Source organism: Lissotriton vulgaris, chromosome 6, assembly GCF_964263255.1.
Source record: "Lissotriton vulgaris chromosome 6, aLisVul1.2, whole genome shotgun sequence".
NCBI lineage: Eukaryota > Metazoa > Chordata > Amphibia > Caudata > Salamandridae > Lissotriton > Lissotriton vulgaris.
In genome coordinates, this window is record NC_141694.1 from 1,712,849,100 (window position 1) to 1,712,863,967 (window position 14,868).

General features: G+C 42.7%; 1 protein-coding gene across 4 annotated transcripts in view; it reads right to left on the reverse strand.

Moving 5' to 3' along the window:
- Positions 1 to 14,868, reverse strand: part of EPRS1 (glutamyl-prolyl-tRNA synthetase 1) — a 470,400-nt gene that overhangs the window by 334,355 nt on the left and 121,177 nt on the right. For all 4 annotated transcript variants that reach the window (XM_086927918.1, XM_086927917.1, XM_086927914.1 and 1 more), the window contains exons 11-12: positions 8,438 to 8,522; positions 1,031 to 1,090 (exon numbers count right to left, since the gene is read on the reverse strand). In XM_086927918.1, coding sequence (XP_086784044.1) covers positions 1,031 to 1,090; positions 8,438 to 8,522 — 145 coding nt within the window. The remainder of the gene's footprint in view (positions 1 to 1,030; positions 1,091 to 8,437; positions 8,523 to 14,868) is intronic.

The window sequence follows — 14,868 nt, forward strand, 5'->3', positions numbered from 1 at the left end:
ATTTTCACTGAATCAATGTATTTCGCCAGGTTAACATTAAGGAAGACACAAAAATTACAGCTCCTATTGAACATCTCACAGTGAAAAACAAGGCACCTCAATGCAGCAACGTAAAGAATCACTAACAGTATTTAACACACTTAACAAAGTACACAAAATGCATGCCAGACAAGCAGCTACCACTAAACATGGATCGTTTTATGACTGGGCGTTTGCAACAAGCGGGAAACTAAAGGCAGGGCAATTGCAAGACACAATCACAATACTCATCGTCAGCACCCGGAAAGAGAACTTGTTCCGTGGAGATGCTGTCCTTAAGTAACTAACTACGAAAATATGCAGTATTCCTGATTTGACATTTGTGTAAGAAACATTAAAAATGTCTAAATGGGAAACAAAGGGCACAAAGGACTTTAAAAATAGGATTACTATCAGTAGCAGGTTTGTGGGCAGCAGGAAATAAATGTCCTATCACCAGACATGGGTATGGCGGTCTACTTTGGCTGCTAGGTACGGGATCTCCGGTTTACATTACTGTACCCCCAAAACTAGAACAGAATGGTGCAGCATTTTCTTGTCTCTAAAGAGGAATAATGCATTTTCAATAAGTCTTGTTGATCAAGCAAATAAGACTGCGATACAAAGCTGCAAAATTGATGTTGTAAGCTACAATAAGTAGGCTTACGTAACTTAGACCTATGTGCTAAGGCAAAAATAAAAAAACAAATATTAAGTAATACCTTTTTACAGATAGCTCGCAGCTTGAAAGCAGAAAAATGAAATGCAGAGTTTTCATATCAAATTTACAGCAGACAAATATATTTTCCACAAATTGTCATTTTTCCATTGGGCAAATCAATAAAATCCGTAACCAGTCACATTACAAAAATGCTCATTCCAATTTCCTGAAAATTTGCCAAATGATGCAATATTCTGCCATGATTATTTCAAACCACAAGCACTGAAGTACTAGCAACATACACATGTCCATACAAATCCCACCCAACCAGCCACGGAAGGAGGCGTGTACCTTCTTGTTAAATGACCAAATCTTATCCCATTCCATGTTGACAACAGATCGGGAAGAGCCCTGCAAGACAAAGGAGATTTGTGAAAGACAATAAAAGTAACGTAGATTTGCATAAAAAAGTCCCCTTTCTTGGACATTATTTACAGAGTTACCCCTCTTTCAAACACAATAAGGGTCAGGGTTGAGGACCATGATGATACAATACGGTAAACTTGGGAAGCCGGGGTTAAAACATTTGCCTTATGGATCCACAGCTGACAATGAATCTACTAGTCTGTATCTTTTCACTATATGAATATAAAATATGCGTTTCAGGAGTGTGCTATGGAATTGGTATTTCAATAGTTTGAACTGAATATGAATTCTTTGGGGAAAAAGTATGCTTTATGTACTTGGCAAGTAAGATTTGAAAAGGAGCACTGGATATTTGAATGGCTTGGAGTGAAATTAAATTCACATGAAACACAGACCAACTGAAGTGATGAGAAAGTAAGAGTGAACTGAAATGTTAACATGTTTTGTTGCCAAGCACATTGTTAGAAATTACCACTTTGCACATTTTGCTAAAATGGATTACTGAAGTGAACATGAAAAAAGGTAAAAGATGTCGGGCTGGATTTTGAGGTAATAACATTTACACAAAATGCTGCAGGTGTTTAAGACATCACCTGAAATAATCCAGTCCATAAGGCTCCCGTCTGCAGTATGCAGCAAGGAGATTGTATTTTAATTTTGTACAAAAGAACAATGTTCTGATGTTTGTCCTACTCAGCCCTTGCTTGTGGTCTTATCAGTATTACTCCGGATATGTTTAAAGATATTAAAGGGGAGGGGTTGCATTTGTTCTGTGTAACATTTACCCCCTTTTTATTGCATTAAAACATAATATTTTAGTTCTCATATTGTGCCTTGAGCTACCGGTTTTAATCAGTTTACCGCAATTTCATACTGCAACCTAGGGTCAATTTCCTTATTTTTGGTCAGACATGCTCTGATCCACTACTCGCTTCTGTGGAGGAGCGTGCCCTTGTTAGCAGATATTTTTTCTATTGGTTCACATCTAGAGCCGCCATTTTGAGTTGGTTGTGCGCCCTAGTTCTTAGTTACCCGTTCTCCCTCTTTGGCCTACTTAAAGTAAGGCGCGGCGTGGGCGACCGATCCAGTCTGAGGTTTGTCTAACAACGCCCTTTCGTGCAGTATTTTCTCCGTATTATTCCGTAATGGTTTAAAGATCTTAACATGGGATGGAGTGCATTTGTTTTGTGTAGTTTTGACTCGTTTATTATATGAAAGTCCATATTTTTAGCTCTTAAATTGGGCCTCAAGCTACCAGTTGTATTCCACTGAATACTACACTGGCACACTGCACCTTAGGGTCGATTTCCTGATTTACCTCCAGAAGCTCTCAGGTCCACTACCCGCTTCAATGGAGAGAGAGAGAGAGAAAGTGCACTTGTTGGTGGCCTTTTTCCCTCTTGGTCGACAACTAGAGGCACCATTTTGAGTTGGCTACGCGCTCCAATTGTTTGTTGGCTATACTCCCTACAAGATCAACTTAAATGTAGTTGAGCTTATATAGCGCACAGCTACCCGCAGTGGGTTTCCCGGCGCTTGCTTAGGGAACCCGTCCTGATATTCCCCTGTGTGATAGCCCCGGCAGGGTATCCACAAGGTGAAAGTCAGGCATCCCGCCGCGAGGGGCCGTTGTGTTGTAAAGCAAGTTACAACACAGATGCATATCGCTAGCGTGCTCACTTGCGCTTGTCCGTGACCGTTCAGTAGCCAGTGTCAGCCATAATTGTCAGTCCAGTCTAAGACTTGTTTGATAGAGATCTATATGCTCGAGAGGTGAGTAACTCCAGATGAGGCCGCCGTTTGTGGGCTGCAGTCAAGAACTCACCATGGACTGTAGGGGCTTGGTTGGTCCCGAGTGATGAATATAACTTCTTGTAAGAATTGTATTCAACTCTTTCATTGGCACAGTATTCTTCTATTTCAAAATACACTATTTGGGTAAAAAAATATATATTTCTATGCTGCTCTACACACGTAGCTCAAACAAGAGATACTGAGCTAGTTTGATCAATTTGCATTCTTTGCCAAAACAAGCACTGCATATATCACACCTCCTGCTGGACTATGATCCGGACGCCGGGTTTCTGACAGAAACATGGCTGCATTTTGACTCTGATATCTATCAGGTGGTTCCCTCAGGATTTGTTAGTTACAGCACAAGATAGGGCTAACAAATTAAATTGTGGATGTTGCACTTATTCTACCAAGCAATTTTCAATTCAGGACTTTTCAGCTCAATAATGTATGGTGAGCAGAAACCCTGTGATTGTGCATTTCTCTTCCCACATCTACCTCCTTTTATATTCCCCCCCCCCCCCCCCCCCCCAAACAGAGAAGACCTTTGAATGTTTAGCTTCCTGGGATGAAGCAATGTACCCTCCATTTTTAGGATACTTGACTGTGCTAGGTGATTCTACCTGCACCTAGCCACTGATAACCTGCCTTTGCACTGGTTGAATCATGTAACGTCTTTAACATGCAACAATTCATAATTGACACCACTTAAACCCAGGGTATCTTTTAGGCAATTTTTTCCCATCTTCCTCTTCTTTTTAAGGAGAAGACTCCACTCCTGTGGTAAGACCGCCATCATGTTCCCTTTACTTGGAATGGGAGGCACTTGGGGAGCAAACCAGCTATAAACAATATGGTGATGGGTAGGGCATGAAATTAAATTAATTCTGCAGAGTTGAAACTTTTAGAGAATACTAAACCGGCCTTTGCGGGCAATATTGATAATGATATTGAGCGGTTGAACACTTGGCTACATGAGACTTTTCCACTCTGGCAGTTCAAAAAAAGATTATTCTCAAGCATAGTAGCCATTCTGCCTTTAGTTTAGCCCCCAAACCTATGGCTCTTAAGAAATACAATACACAATTTAGAGTGGAAATGGAGTTCAGACTATAATCCCGCAGATGCGGAACACTATAAAGTAGTGCTGAGAAGCCTACCATAAGGCACCTAAACACAGCTCAGTGCACCTTTTACTCTTAAAGTACCTCAAAGGCAGATAACTCTTCTAGAGATCTTTAAAATTGCTAAGGTTTATCCGACCCCCAAAGTCTGCACTCCTTTAATTCCAGCATCTGAGTATTTCTGTGAAAAACTATCGACTTTCTTGTAGGATAAAATTCTCACGATTCATGCAGGGTTACTTTCCTTTTCGAGCATTCATGTCTTCCCAATAAAAGGTGTGGAGCAGGCCTATGATTCTTGGGTGTGTTCTCTGAACAAATCTGATCCACTCATCATTTCTCAAAAACAAAAGGGTCCATGTGAGTTCAAATCCCGGTCACTGAGTGACCCATGCACCCCTTCCCTACCGGCTGCTGCTGCTGAGACCTTAGCCCCTATCCTCAAACTTTTTAATACCTCGCTCTTGTAAGCTGTAGTTCCTTATGCTGGAAAAGGGTCAAAGTCAAACCTCTTTTAAAAAAAGAAAAATACATCCATCAGCCCTTTAACTTTGTATAACCACTCTCTTCTCCTTGCTCCCTACCTACTTCACTCAAAATGCGTAAAAAGTTGTCAACACCAAGCTAGCCACTTATTTGGAAGAGCACAATCTGGTGCATCTTAATCTTTCAGGCTTCTCCCTACAGCATAGTACTAAAACATTTCTTGAGGGGGTAGAAATGATTAAGTTTGCCCTGGATGAGGGCAAGAGTGCTGCCTTGATTCTGTTGGATAAGTCAGCAGCATTTATGTGTGAATTAGGCATCGGAGGCAAGGCTTGGGGGTGGTTACAATATTTTTGAAAGGGTAGAAAGCAAGAAAACTGGCTGCTCCCTATAGTTCTTCCAGCAAACAGCTAGCTTTTAGGGTGCCTCTGGGCTCTTCCCGGAGGCCAATGTTATTTAATATTGACATGCCCTTCTTAGTTAAACTCATTGAATCTTACGGATTGGTGACCATCTCTTATATAGACAATACCCAGCTGTTCCTCACTTCTGATTTCATCCCCGCAGGTCCAGCTGGAAACTTTTTGATGTCTTGCTTGGTTGCTAATAAGGAACCAGCAATGCAATGGTGTAGTGTTTGGGCAAGTGAGAGGCCACTGGTTTTCTCTGCCTTGCCGTCAGATCTCCCTCCTCCTCCGGGAACTACTTTTGTCATCAGGAATCGTGGAATTAGACTTGAAAACACGCTTTCCCTTCAATCCTGTCTGTTACGGGGTCTTGTTTCGCATTATTCCTTGTTCCTCGATTTGTTCCTCAAAAAAGTAAGTAGGGCAGTAGCCCATGCCTTGATCTAGATTATACTATGCTAACATCATCTACTTCGGTCTCACAGAGATGGATTAGGCAGCTTCAAGTGGTTCAGAATTATGCTGCAGGTCCCATCTTGGTATTTCCAAGATAGAGGATGCAACTCATCATCTGTGCACTCTCCACTGGGTACCTTTGGGAAGAGGATTCTTTTAAAGAAACGTACGCTTCGGCAGAGCGTTCTACAAGCACAGCCTGAAATACCTAATCGAAAGGACAGTTCACTATCTTACACCCATATCTCTTTGATCTTCCTCAGACCTACTAGTCAATGTACCACGTTTTCAATAACTTAGGAACGGCTGGAGTTTCTTCTCAGTCACTGCGAGTGTGGAATCTACTTCCACACTCATTGTGGGCTATTGGTCAGGAATATGAATTCAGAAAGGCGCTTACAACCGGTCTCTGCATTACGTTAGACTGGCATATGTGGTCAATGTTCTGCAGGTTTAACGCTGGGACACTCCGTGGAGTAGCTGCACGCTTTATAAACTGTTCATTCATTCGTTACATATTAGATAGCGATGGGCAAAGTGAGCATTTTTTCACTCAGCATGCATAATTATCGTGATCACTGTGGGTTTTGGCCATTCTACATTCAGGATGGCATCTGGTTGAAAATCAGGACTTTTGGAACTAATTTATATGTGGCTGAATGGTAGAAGAGGGAACACCTGATCATCATAGATGTGACCCCTAATTTGATACACTATGGATGATACACAAGACTAAATGCTTACAACTCTCTCCTGCAACGTAAACCGTCTTAGTGACAAAATAAAGAAAAAAAGAATAGTTATGCACATGATTCAGTGATGTAAGTCAGACATTGGTTACTATAACAGGGACACCTTGCTGTCTGGACAGGGGGTATTATGTCTCGGTGGCTCAGGCGGATTCATCCACCAGGTGGGATGGAAAACTGTGCTGTTCACTATGGTAAATGATGGGTGAATCGTCTGGGAGGTTATGCTTACAAGATAGGGAATTACTGTCAAAGAAATGGGACTGATAGATGCCTTGAGAGCAAAACTGTTAGACAGTGGACAGTACTCAACATCTGGTGATCAAGGAACCCTCTCACGGCTAGAATAGGAAATGCTATGCAGAGAAGGGGGAACCGGATTATCTGGCAAGAGGAGTGTTTTAGGACTCCCCACTCTGGAAAGTATTAAAGACACTGAAGGGCATGGAGAACAGTTGGTAGGAACTTTAACTGATGGAAAGTTTAAGATCCCAAAATAATACAGATTATACTGGAAATTTCTGATAATTGTTTTGTGGAAAATATGTGGTCCATCCCCTTAGAGGCTTTGCTTTAGGAGGCATATAAGTCAGCTGTCAGGGCAATGCTATGTCAAGCATAGAAAAGAAGGGAAGTTGTTGAGGTCAAAGATATGGAGTGGGTAAGCTATTAAGAATGAAAAGGGACCATATACTTAAAATAAAAAAATTAAAAAAAGATCACTTTGGGGAATGTCAATCAGGCTGCAAAAGAAAGCTGAAAGATGAGAGCACTGAGAGACATGGAGGTATGGGTGAGTTCTCTGTGCACATAGTAAAGGATGTAGGAGGCAATTAACAAGGCTGGAAAATTGATATGCTCACCTAGAAAGATGAGAGAGACAGTCAGATAGACCGGTTGAAAGAGCAATAACATGAAACAGGGAGGTGACCCACTCCTTTTCAGTCTATTTTCAAACTCTTTACACTGCTGATGTAGAAGTAGAGACATTTGATCTGAAAGCTATTGTGGAGGAGTTGGCTATGCCGAAGCTGAATAATAGTGCAATGTTGTGTGCAAACCCAATATATTTGCTCAACATCAAAATAAATATTCTGGCAAAGGTATTAACTACCAGATTGGGGATGGTGATTGAATAGATGGTGAACGTAGACCGGTCTGAGTTAATGCCTAATTGATGTACCAGATTAAATCATAGAAGACAATATGGGTGCTGGTTGGGACCCCACTATGGTACTCTCACATGATGTAGAGAAGGGACTGGACTTGCTTGAGTGGCCTTTTATATGTAGAGCTCTAGATAAAATGGACCTTTTGTGGTCAATCCCGTCATGGGTTAGATAGCTTTATGGGAGTCTGGTGGCTAAAGTGAAAGAGCTACTACTGAAATCCTCTGAGCTGGGAAGGCGCACAAGACTGGGTATCCCCTTTGCCACTGTTGTTGTCCATGGTCTTGGACCTCTTTGGAATGCTCAGTCAGAAATGAGGCGTAATGTGGGTTTGTTGGGATAGTGCATGGGAGCGCAATCTCATTCTATACAAATGGCATTACACAGCAAACACTTAACAGACTATAGGAAGATTGCTGTAAGACCGTAGGGTGTTGGGCACAGAGGCTGGATTTGAAACTAAGGGGATAAGAGGCTCTTAGTTCCTTTTCCAACACTAAATCATAAATCAAGGATGATCATCCCAATCATCTGTGGTCTGCTTTGGCTGCCATTGATGGAGAACACCATGCTAAGTATTATGTATACACTCTTCAAAGCTACTGGAAGGTTTGGGCAAAATCTACTTACAAGACATTTCCACTGTGTTTTTGGAACTAGATGCTGACCAAATCAGGAGAGAAGGGTCACACAAAGAGACCCTGCATCTGCTACAAAAGGAATACAACATTGGACACTGCACTTTCAAAGACATTCTTCCAGTTTTTTTTCTATATTGCGTTTTGACCGTCCTCACCCGACCTAGGACTCCTGCCATGAGAGCACAGCAGTATTAACCTGTACTATTAGCTCTAACTGGAAATTGTTTTGCTGCAGTCTCAAGTGCTTTGATTCAGAATAGAGGCCTCACATTAATGACTGCCACTGTGGAAAGGAGAAATACACTAACACTTTAGATCACCATTAAAGGTCCATAATAAATATGCAATTGCAAGAAATTAAAAGCACACAATCAAAATAGAATAGGAAAAAAGATTTCAGAGGAACTCTCTGGCATATCACAAGCTCTAAAGGTCTCGATTTTAAAAGGCAAACAAGCAATATTAATACCAAAATAATTATCTGGCAAAAAAGAATAAAAACCAACCTGAGCAGCAATGAACTGCTTTAATCCTTCTACAGTCATACCTCTTCTCAGTACCCCACGTACAGTTGGGAATCTCGGATCATCCCTGTCAGAAAGATTTTCAAACGGAGCGTTATATTTAGAATTAAAGGTAATATGAGCAAGCTTTCAAGCAATTTATTGATTATTTGCCACCCAGTGGATATCCATATATAATTCAGCAATATATTGTTTTTTACATGGTTAGGTTAATAGATATCTTTATGATATTTTAGAAATTAGATCAACATGTTTCTTTAATTGTATTGTCATACTCAGCTTCTCTAGTCATAAAAATATTGTTCTGCAGGACTTCTTGTTGGCCACTGTTGATTATCTCCTCACTCCCAATTACTTCCATTACTTTGTGGCTGCTGTAGTCATCTGGTCACTGTATAATCTACTTCTCGTTCCTTCTCAAATAAGCCATATGAACACGTGTTAACTTGTAAATCAGCTAATTCCCAAAAAGGTATTAAATAATAGGTATCACTCACTGTCTACCGGATTGACAAAACCTTTCTTTTTTAATCAGTCTGATTTCAAGTTGCAATTAACATCTATCACCTGTTTCCAGATTATGATCTAGTACGGTGGAAAAGGTGTATAAAAATCGATGTCAATGTTTATAATGATGCACTCGCACATAAGAACGAAATTGCATCATTATTATCAAATTCAGCCGTGATGGACTCTCCCTCAAGCCTGACGCAGAAATACGTGGTCAGGTAGGCTCTGTGACCTAGGCCAACTGTTATGGATTGATAGGTCACAGGTGGGGTGGCACAGACCCGGCAGAAAAACACGCTACCAGGAAACTCACGTCAATCCCCAAGATAACTGCAGCAACACCACAATGGTTCAGGGAGACTGGCCCAAATAAAGCGCACATGGCCAGATGGGTGCATACATTCCTAAAACACCATAAAGTCAGATGCTACATGAAGTTAGCAATACAGCCAATCAGGACACAGCACACACAGTACTGGCAGTAATCACGCACCCCTCATGCCAGACATCTGGACACGTTACCAACTGGTCACCACTGTGCGCACGCAAGGTCGCGGTCTCCCTGCATTTGTTATCAGGGACCTTATTCATGAGTCTGAGAAAGTACCATCTTTCTTGCATTGGTATGCCCCCACTTTTTGCTGAATTGCTGATGTACTTTGACTGAGTGTGCCCTGGGCTCCTGCCAATCAGAGACCTAAACCCAATTGGCATCTCTGGCCACATGTCAGCCCCTGGTAAATGGTACCCTAGGTACCCAGGGCACTGTGACCAGAGAAGGCCCCTAAGGGCTGCAGCACTTATTGTGCCACCCTTAGAGGCCCTGTACCCCGACACACACACACTGCCTTTGCAGGCTGAGTGTCTTGGTGCAGAACAAACCACAGAGTCGACATGGCACATATCCCTGTGTGCCATGCCCACAACACACTGCCCTAGCATACCTCCGTCACCCCTCTAGCTGGGTGCCCTATTCCAGTGCAGTGCTGCAATTCAGAGTATATGGTGCTGGGAGGTCGTCATCACGAACTCCACAACACAATGATGGCTACACTGAAGACTGAGAAGTTAGGTATCAAACTTCTCAGCACATTAAACCCACACTGATGCCAGTGTGGGATTTAATGTAAAGTGCACGCCAGAGGGCAACTTGCCCACTGAAACTAACCCACAACCCGTGTCCTGACTGAGAGGCTGCCTAGGCTGCCACTCAGCAGACATGTTGCTGGACCGCTGGGTAGAGAGCCATCCGCTCTTGTGGGCCTGCAACAATGCACATCCTGGGGCAAGGTGCTAGGCCTCCGCCCCAAGGATGGGCAGGAGGAGCTTCAAAGGCATGCCACCTTTGTGAGCTTCTCCAGGCCACTTTCTGTACTCAGCAACTGGCCCCCACCGGTTCTGACCCAGACTCTGGCGGGAAGACCGGATGGAAAACCAGAGTGAGGAAAGGGGGTGTGCCAGCCTTTGCCAACCCCATCCCTCAGGTGAGGGAGGGGAGGTGCAGCACAACTCCGGGCTCTCGCCATCTTGAGGATGGGAAGCCCTACCCAATCAGAGACAGGCTCCTGCCTCTCTCCCACTAGAGAGTGGCAGGATAGGGGGTGTACACACCCCAGGGAAGGGACCCATTGGTCCCTGACCTTCCTATACCTGTAACGCTCCTAAATTTAGTATTTAGGGGCACCCTGAACCTTCCATCCTCAGATCCCGATTCTGAAACAAGAAGAAGAACAAGAAGATAGATGACCTGCTATGCAGCTGCTAACAAGAGGACGACACCAACTGACTTGGCCCCAGCCCTACAGGCCTGTTAACCCTCGAACCTGCTCCTGCTAAATCTTGGCGTCTCCTGTGGTCCGCAACCTCGAATACCCCAGAGGGCCGGACTGCCTTGCTCATCTAAAGACTGGAACTCCCACGAGCAGTGGTTCTGCTCAAACAGCAACAACTCCTGGCCAGGAACCACAAATCCAGTACATTCTGCACCCGCCAGGCCCGGCCTGTGCCTGAGTGAACAAAGGCCATGAGGACGTCCCCCAGGCGACTGTGACCACGAATCCAGCACCCCAGGACCCTCCTCGACGCTCCAGACTATGCCTGCAGCCTAACATTCAGGGACCCGTCCAACCGCGCCCAGCTGAGGACAAGATTCCAGACACCAAAAGACAGCTGTGCACCCGGCGCCCCACGGCCCCCTGTGCCCAACTACTGGGTGGCTATCTAACCAACAGCTTCCCAACTAACCTCTCGAAGTGGTGGTCACACCTGAAGAATCTCCGTCCCAGAGCCTGCAGCATTTGTTCAACTTTCAGCTTTCCCATTGAAATACATTGGGCGCCCGACGGCCCAAAAGCACTCTGCACCCAGCCGCCCGAGTGCCACTGGAAGTGCAGCAACTGTCCTATCCTACTTCCCCACTTGCCCTGTGTAAGTGACCAGGAGCTCAGCTCCCACAGCCGCGTTTTCTGCCTGCTAGCAGCCACCAACCAAGGTCCCATATCCTCCATAGGCTAACATTGGGCCTACTCACTCTGCACCTGGCTGCCCCTGTGCCACTGAGGGTGTAACAACTGTACCTACCTGACCGTGGGAGACAAGAGTCTTACCCCAGAACCTTAACTCTGCCAGTTGAGTACTTACCCAAAGACCAATAACTTGATTTTCTCCATAGGGTAACATTGGCTGGTTTTCACTTGGAAATTCTTCTGTGTCTAGTTTTGCAACTTTGAAATATTCCTTAAAAATCAACCGATCAACGAAAACAAAATTACTCACCTGCTATCAGGAGAGATCCTAGTGCTGGATTCTGTGCCCAGCACTGACCTTCAAAAGTAATTACACCTGTGATTTTCCGATAACCTGATTTCCTCCCATAGGATAACATTGCCTGGTTTTTGCCAGAATTTCTTCCAAGTGTGGATTTTCAAAACATACAAATATACCTTACAAATCGCCTGTGTAACACAAAAGATTTCTTTCAACTGTTTACAGGAAATGCACCAGGGCTGAATCCAGGATCCAGCACTGGGTAAGAAAAACATTTGTAAAGTGATTTTATTGCATTTAATTAAAACTTCCCATTGAGCTCAATGTTACAATTGTGTTTAACTTGTGTTGCATATTGCAACAACTGTATCCAGTGCATTCTAAAGTCTATTGCTATTTGAAAGTATTCAATTGCAACATCTCATTCTGAGAAAGTATTTTTATACCTACTTGTGGTTCTAAAATAAAACAACCTTATATTTCTATATACCAAACAATTTGCCTAGAGTTCAGTTATTGAGTGTGGGAGACCATTTGCTGACTGAGTGCGTACAACAAATGCTTTACACTGTCCTCCGATACTGCCTTACTGCTCGAACAAGCTACCACTTTAGAGAGAAAGGTTATATCTAACTTTAGCCTCTGTCATACCTCTGGGGACTGTGGACTCTGTGCACACTGCACCTCACTTTGGTGCAGTATAAGCAAAATTCAGCAATATATTGCTTTTCACATGGTTAGGTTAATAGATATCTTTAGGAAATTAGATAAACATATTTCTTTAATTGTTTTGTCATAGTCAGCTTCTCTAGTCATAAATGTATAGTTCTGCAGGACTTATTGTTGGCCACTGTTGATTATCTCCTCATTCCCAATTACTTCCATAACCTTGTGGCTGCTGCAGTGATCTGGTCACTGTATAATCTACTTCTCGTTCCTTCTCAAATAAGCCATATGAACACATGTTAACTTGTAAATCAGCTAATTCCTAAAAAGCTATTAAATAATAGGTATCACCCACTGTCTACCGGATAGACATCATTTTTCTTTATTAATCAGTCTGACTTCAAGTTGCTATTAACGTCTATCACATGTTTCAAGATTATGATCTAGTCCGGTGGAAAAGGTGTATAAAAATCGATGTCAATGTTTATAATGATACACTCGCACATAAGAACGAAATTGCATCATTATTATCAAAATCAGCCATGATGAAATCTCTCTCAAGCCTGACGCAGAAATACGTGGTCAGGTAGGCTCTGTGACCTAGGCCAGCTGTTATGGATTGATAGGTCACAGGTGGGGTGGCACAGACCCGGCAGAAAAACACGCTAACAGGAAACTCACGTCAATCCCCAAGATAAGTGCAGCAACACCACAGTGGTTCAGGGAGATTGGCCCCAATAAAGCGCACATGGCCAGATGGGTGCTTACATTCCAAGAGCACCATAAAGTCAGCTGCCACATGAAGTTAGCAGCACAGCCAATCAGGACGCAGCACACACAGTACTGGCAGTGATCACGCACACCTCATGATGGACAGCTGGGCACGTTACCCACTGACCACCACTGTGTGCACGCACGGTCGAGGTCCACCTGCATTTGTTATCAGGGGCCCTATTCATGAGTCCATAGACAAGATCTGCATTCTTTTACCAAAGATTAAGTATCAATGGAAGTACTTTATGATACACAAAGAAATATATAAAACCCTGTTATGATTGATTGTACTTTGAGACAGTCCTCAGACCCGCTTCTGTAACAGTGCACGCAGCCGAATTGTTTAATTAAATCAACTGTTCCTGTTTTAACAAATGCAAGAGCAACAGATCTAACCCTTATTTTATCAAACTGTACAGTATTATTTTCTATTAAGCTATTCTCTTCAAATTTGGTGCATTTTCATCTAGAATTTGCCCATATCCTATCCACTATTATGCAATAGGTATCCTTCACAGAATTTCTAATGGTCTGGCTAAGATGTTCTTCTACAGGGAGGCCCTACAAAACTGTGTAATCCGGTCTCATTGATGTAGCACTGTTTTTTTTCCTCAGCCGTCTGTTTTGCTCATATTTAATGCTATACTTTCAGCGTATGTCCATTCTTTTACCCATTATGTACGCTGATTTAGCAGTGGTGCTGTGAGGGATTTCCATGACATCACTATTGCCCTCTTAGCTAGAAGGAGGGCTAGATATTTTTTTATAAGCGTGCTACTACATTCTTTTTCTGTAGATTATGATATTAAAAATAGTAGAAGTAGGTATCCATTCATTGAGAAAATTACTACTGTTTTTAGCAACTCCATTTTCTTTGTTATTTCCTTCCACAACCCCCCCCCCTTGATTATTGGGCAATACCATATCGAAATATCCCGCTTTTTCTCCTTGACATCTAGGGCATTGCGATAGAACTGTTCTGTAAATCTTTTTCATCTTTACCGGGGTTAAATTCTTCTTATGAACACAGGTCTATCTGAACAAGCTGTATTGCTGTTCATAACCTAGGTACTTGATTAGATTTTCAGACTTTTCGATCCCAATATTTGAGGCTTACTTACATCAGAGTGAAGTCTTTGGAATAACAATAAATTATTATACTTACTTTTCTTTAGTTGGGTCTTGGTTAGACCAGTCTCGAATAGGAAACGTCCTTTCAACCACTATGTTATTAAATGGAGTTGGGCTGCTAGATAAGACATTTCAAAGTCTAGAACACCCAGACAGGTCTCTTAGACCCGGTTTAAGTTTTAATTAGCTGAAATCTACTCTGTCTTTGCATTCCTAATGTAAAGTAAGCAAGGAGCGCATCTAGTTCTGCAGAGAAGGACCTGGGGACTCAAAGTAGTAAGTGTGAGAAGGGACTGAATAATCTCAGCAGAATTAACATTTTAGTCATTACTATTCAGTCTGGGCATTCAAGGGTACCTTTTTCCAGGAGTTCCATGCTTAATTTATTGGATGCATTAGTTCTACCCAAGTTACATTCAAGTAACTCTGTATCTTTGTGTACATTTGTAGATATGAACAGGTCCTCGGTTCCCGTATTAGACGCCTAACCAAAACTTCAGAGTAATCCCACACTAATTTCTGGGTTAACTGAGAAGGCACAGGATTTCACTCAGTAAGCATGCAGA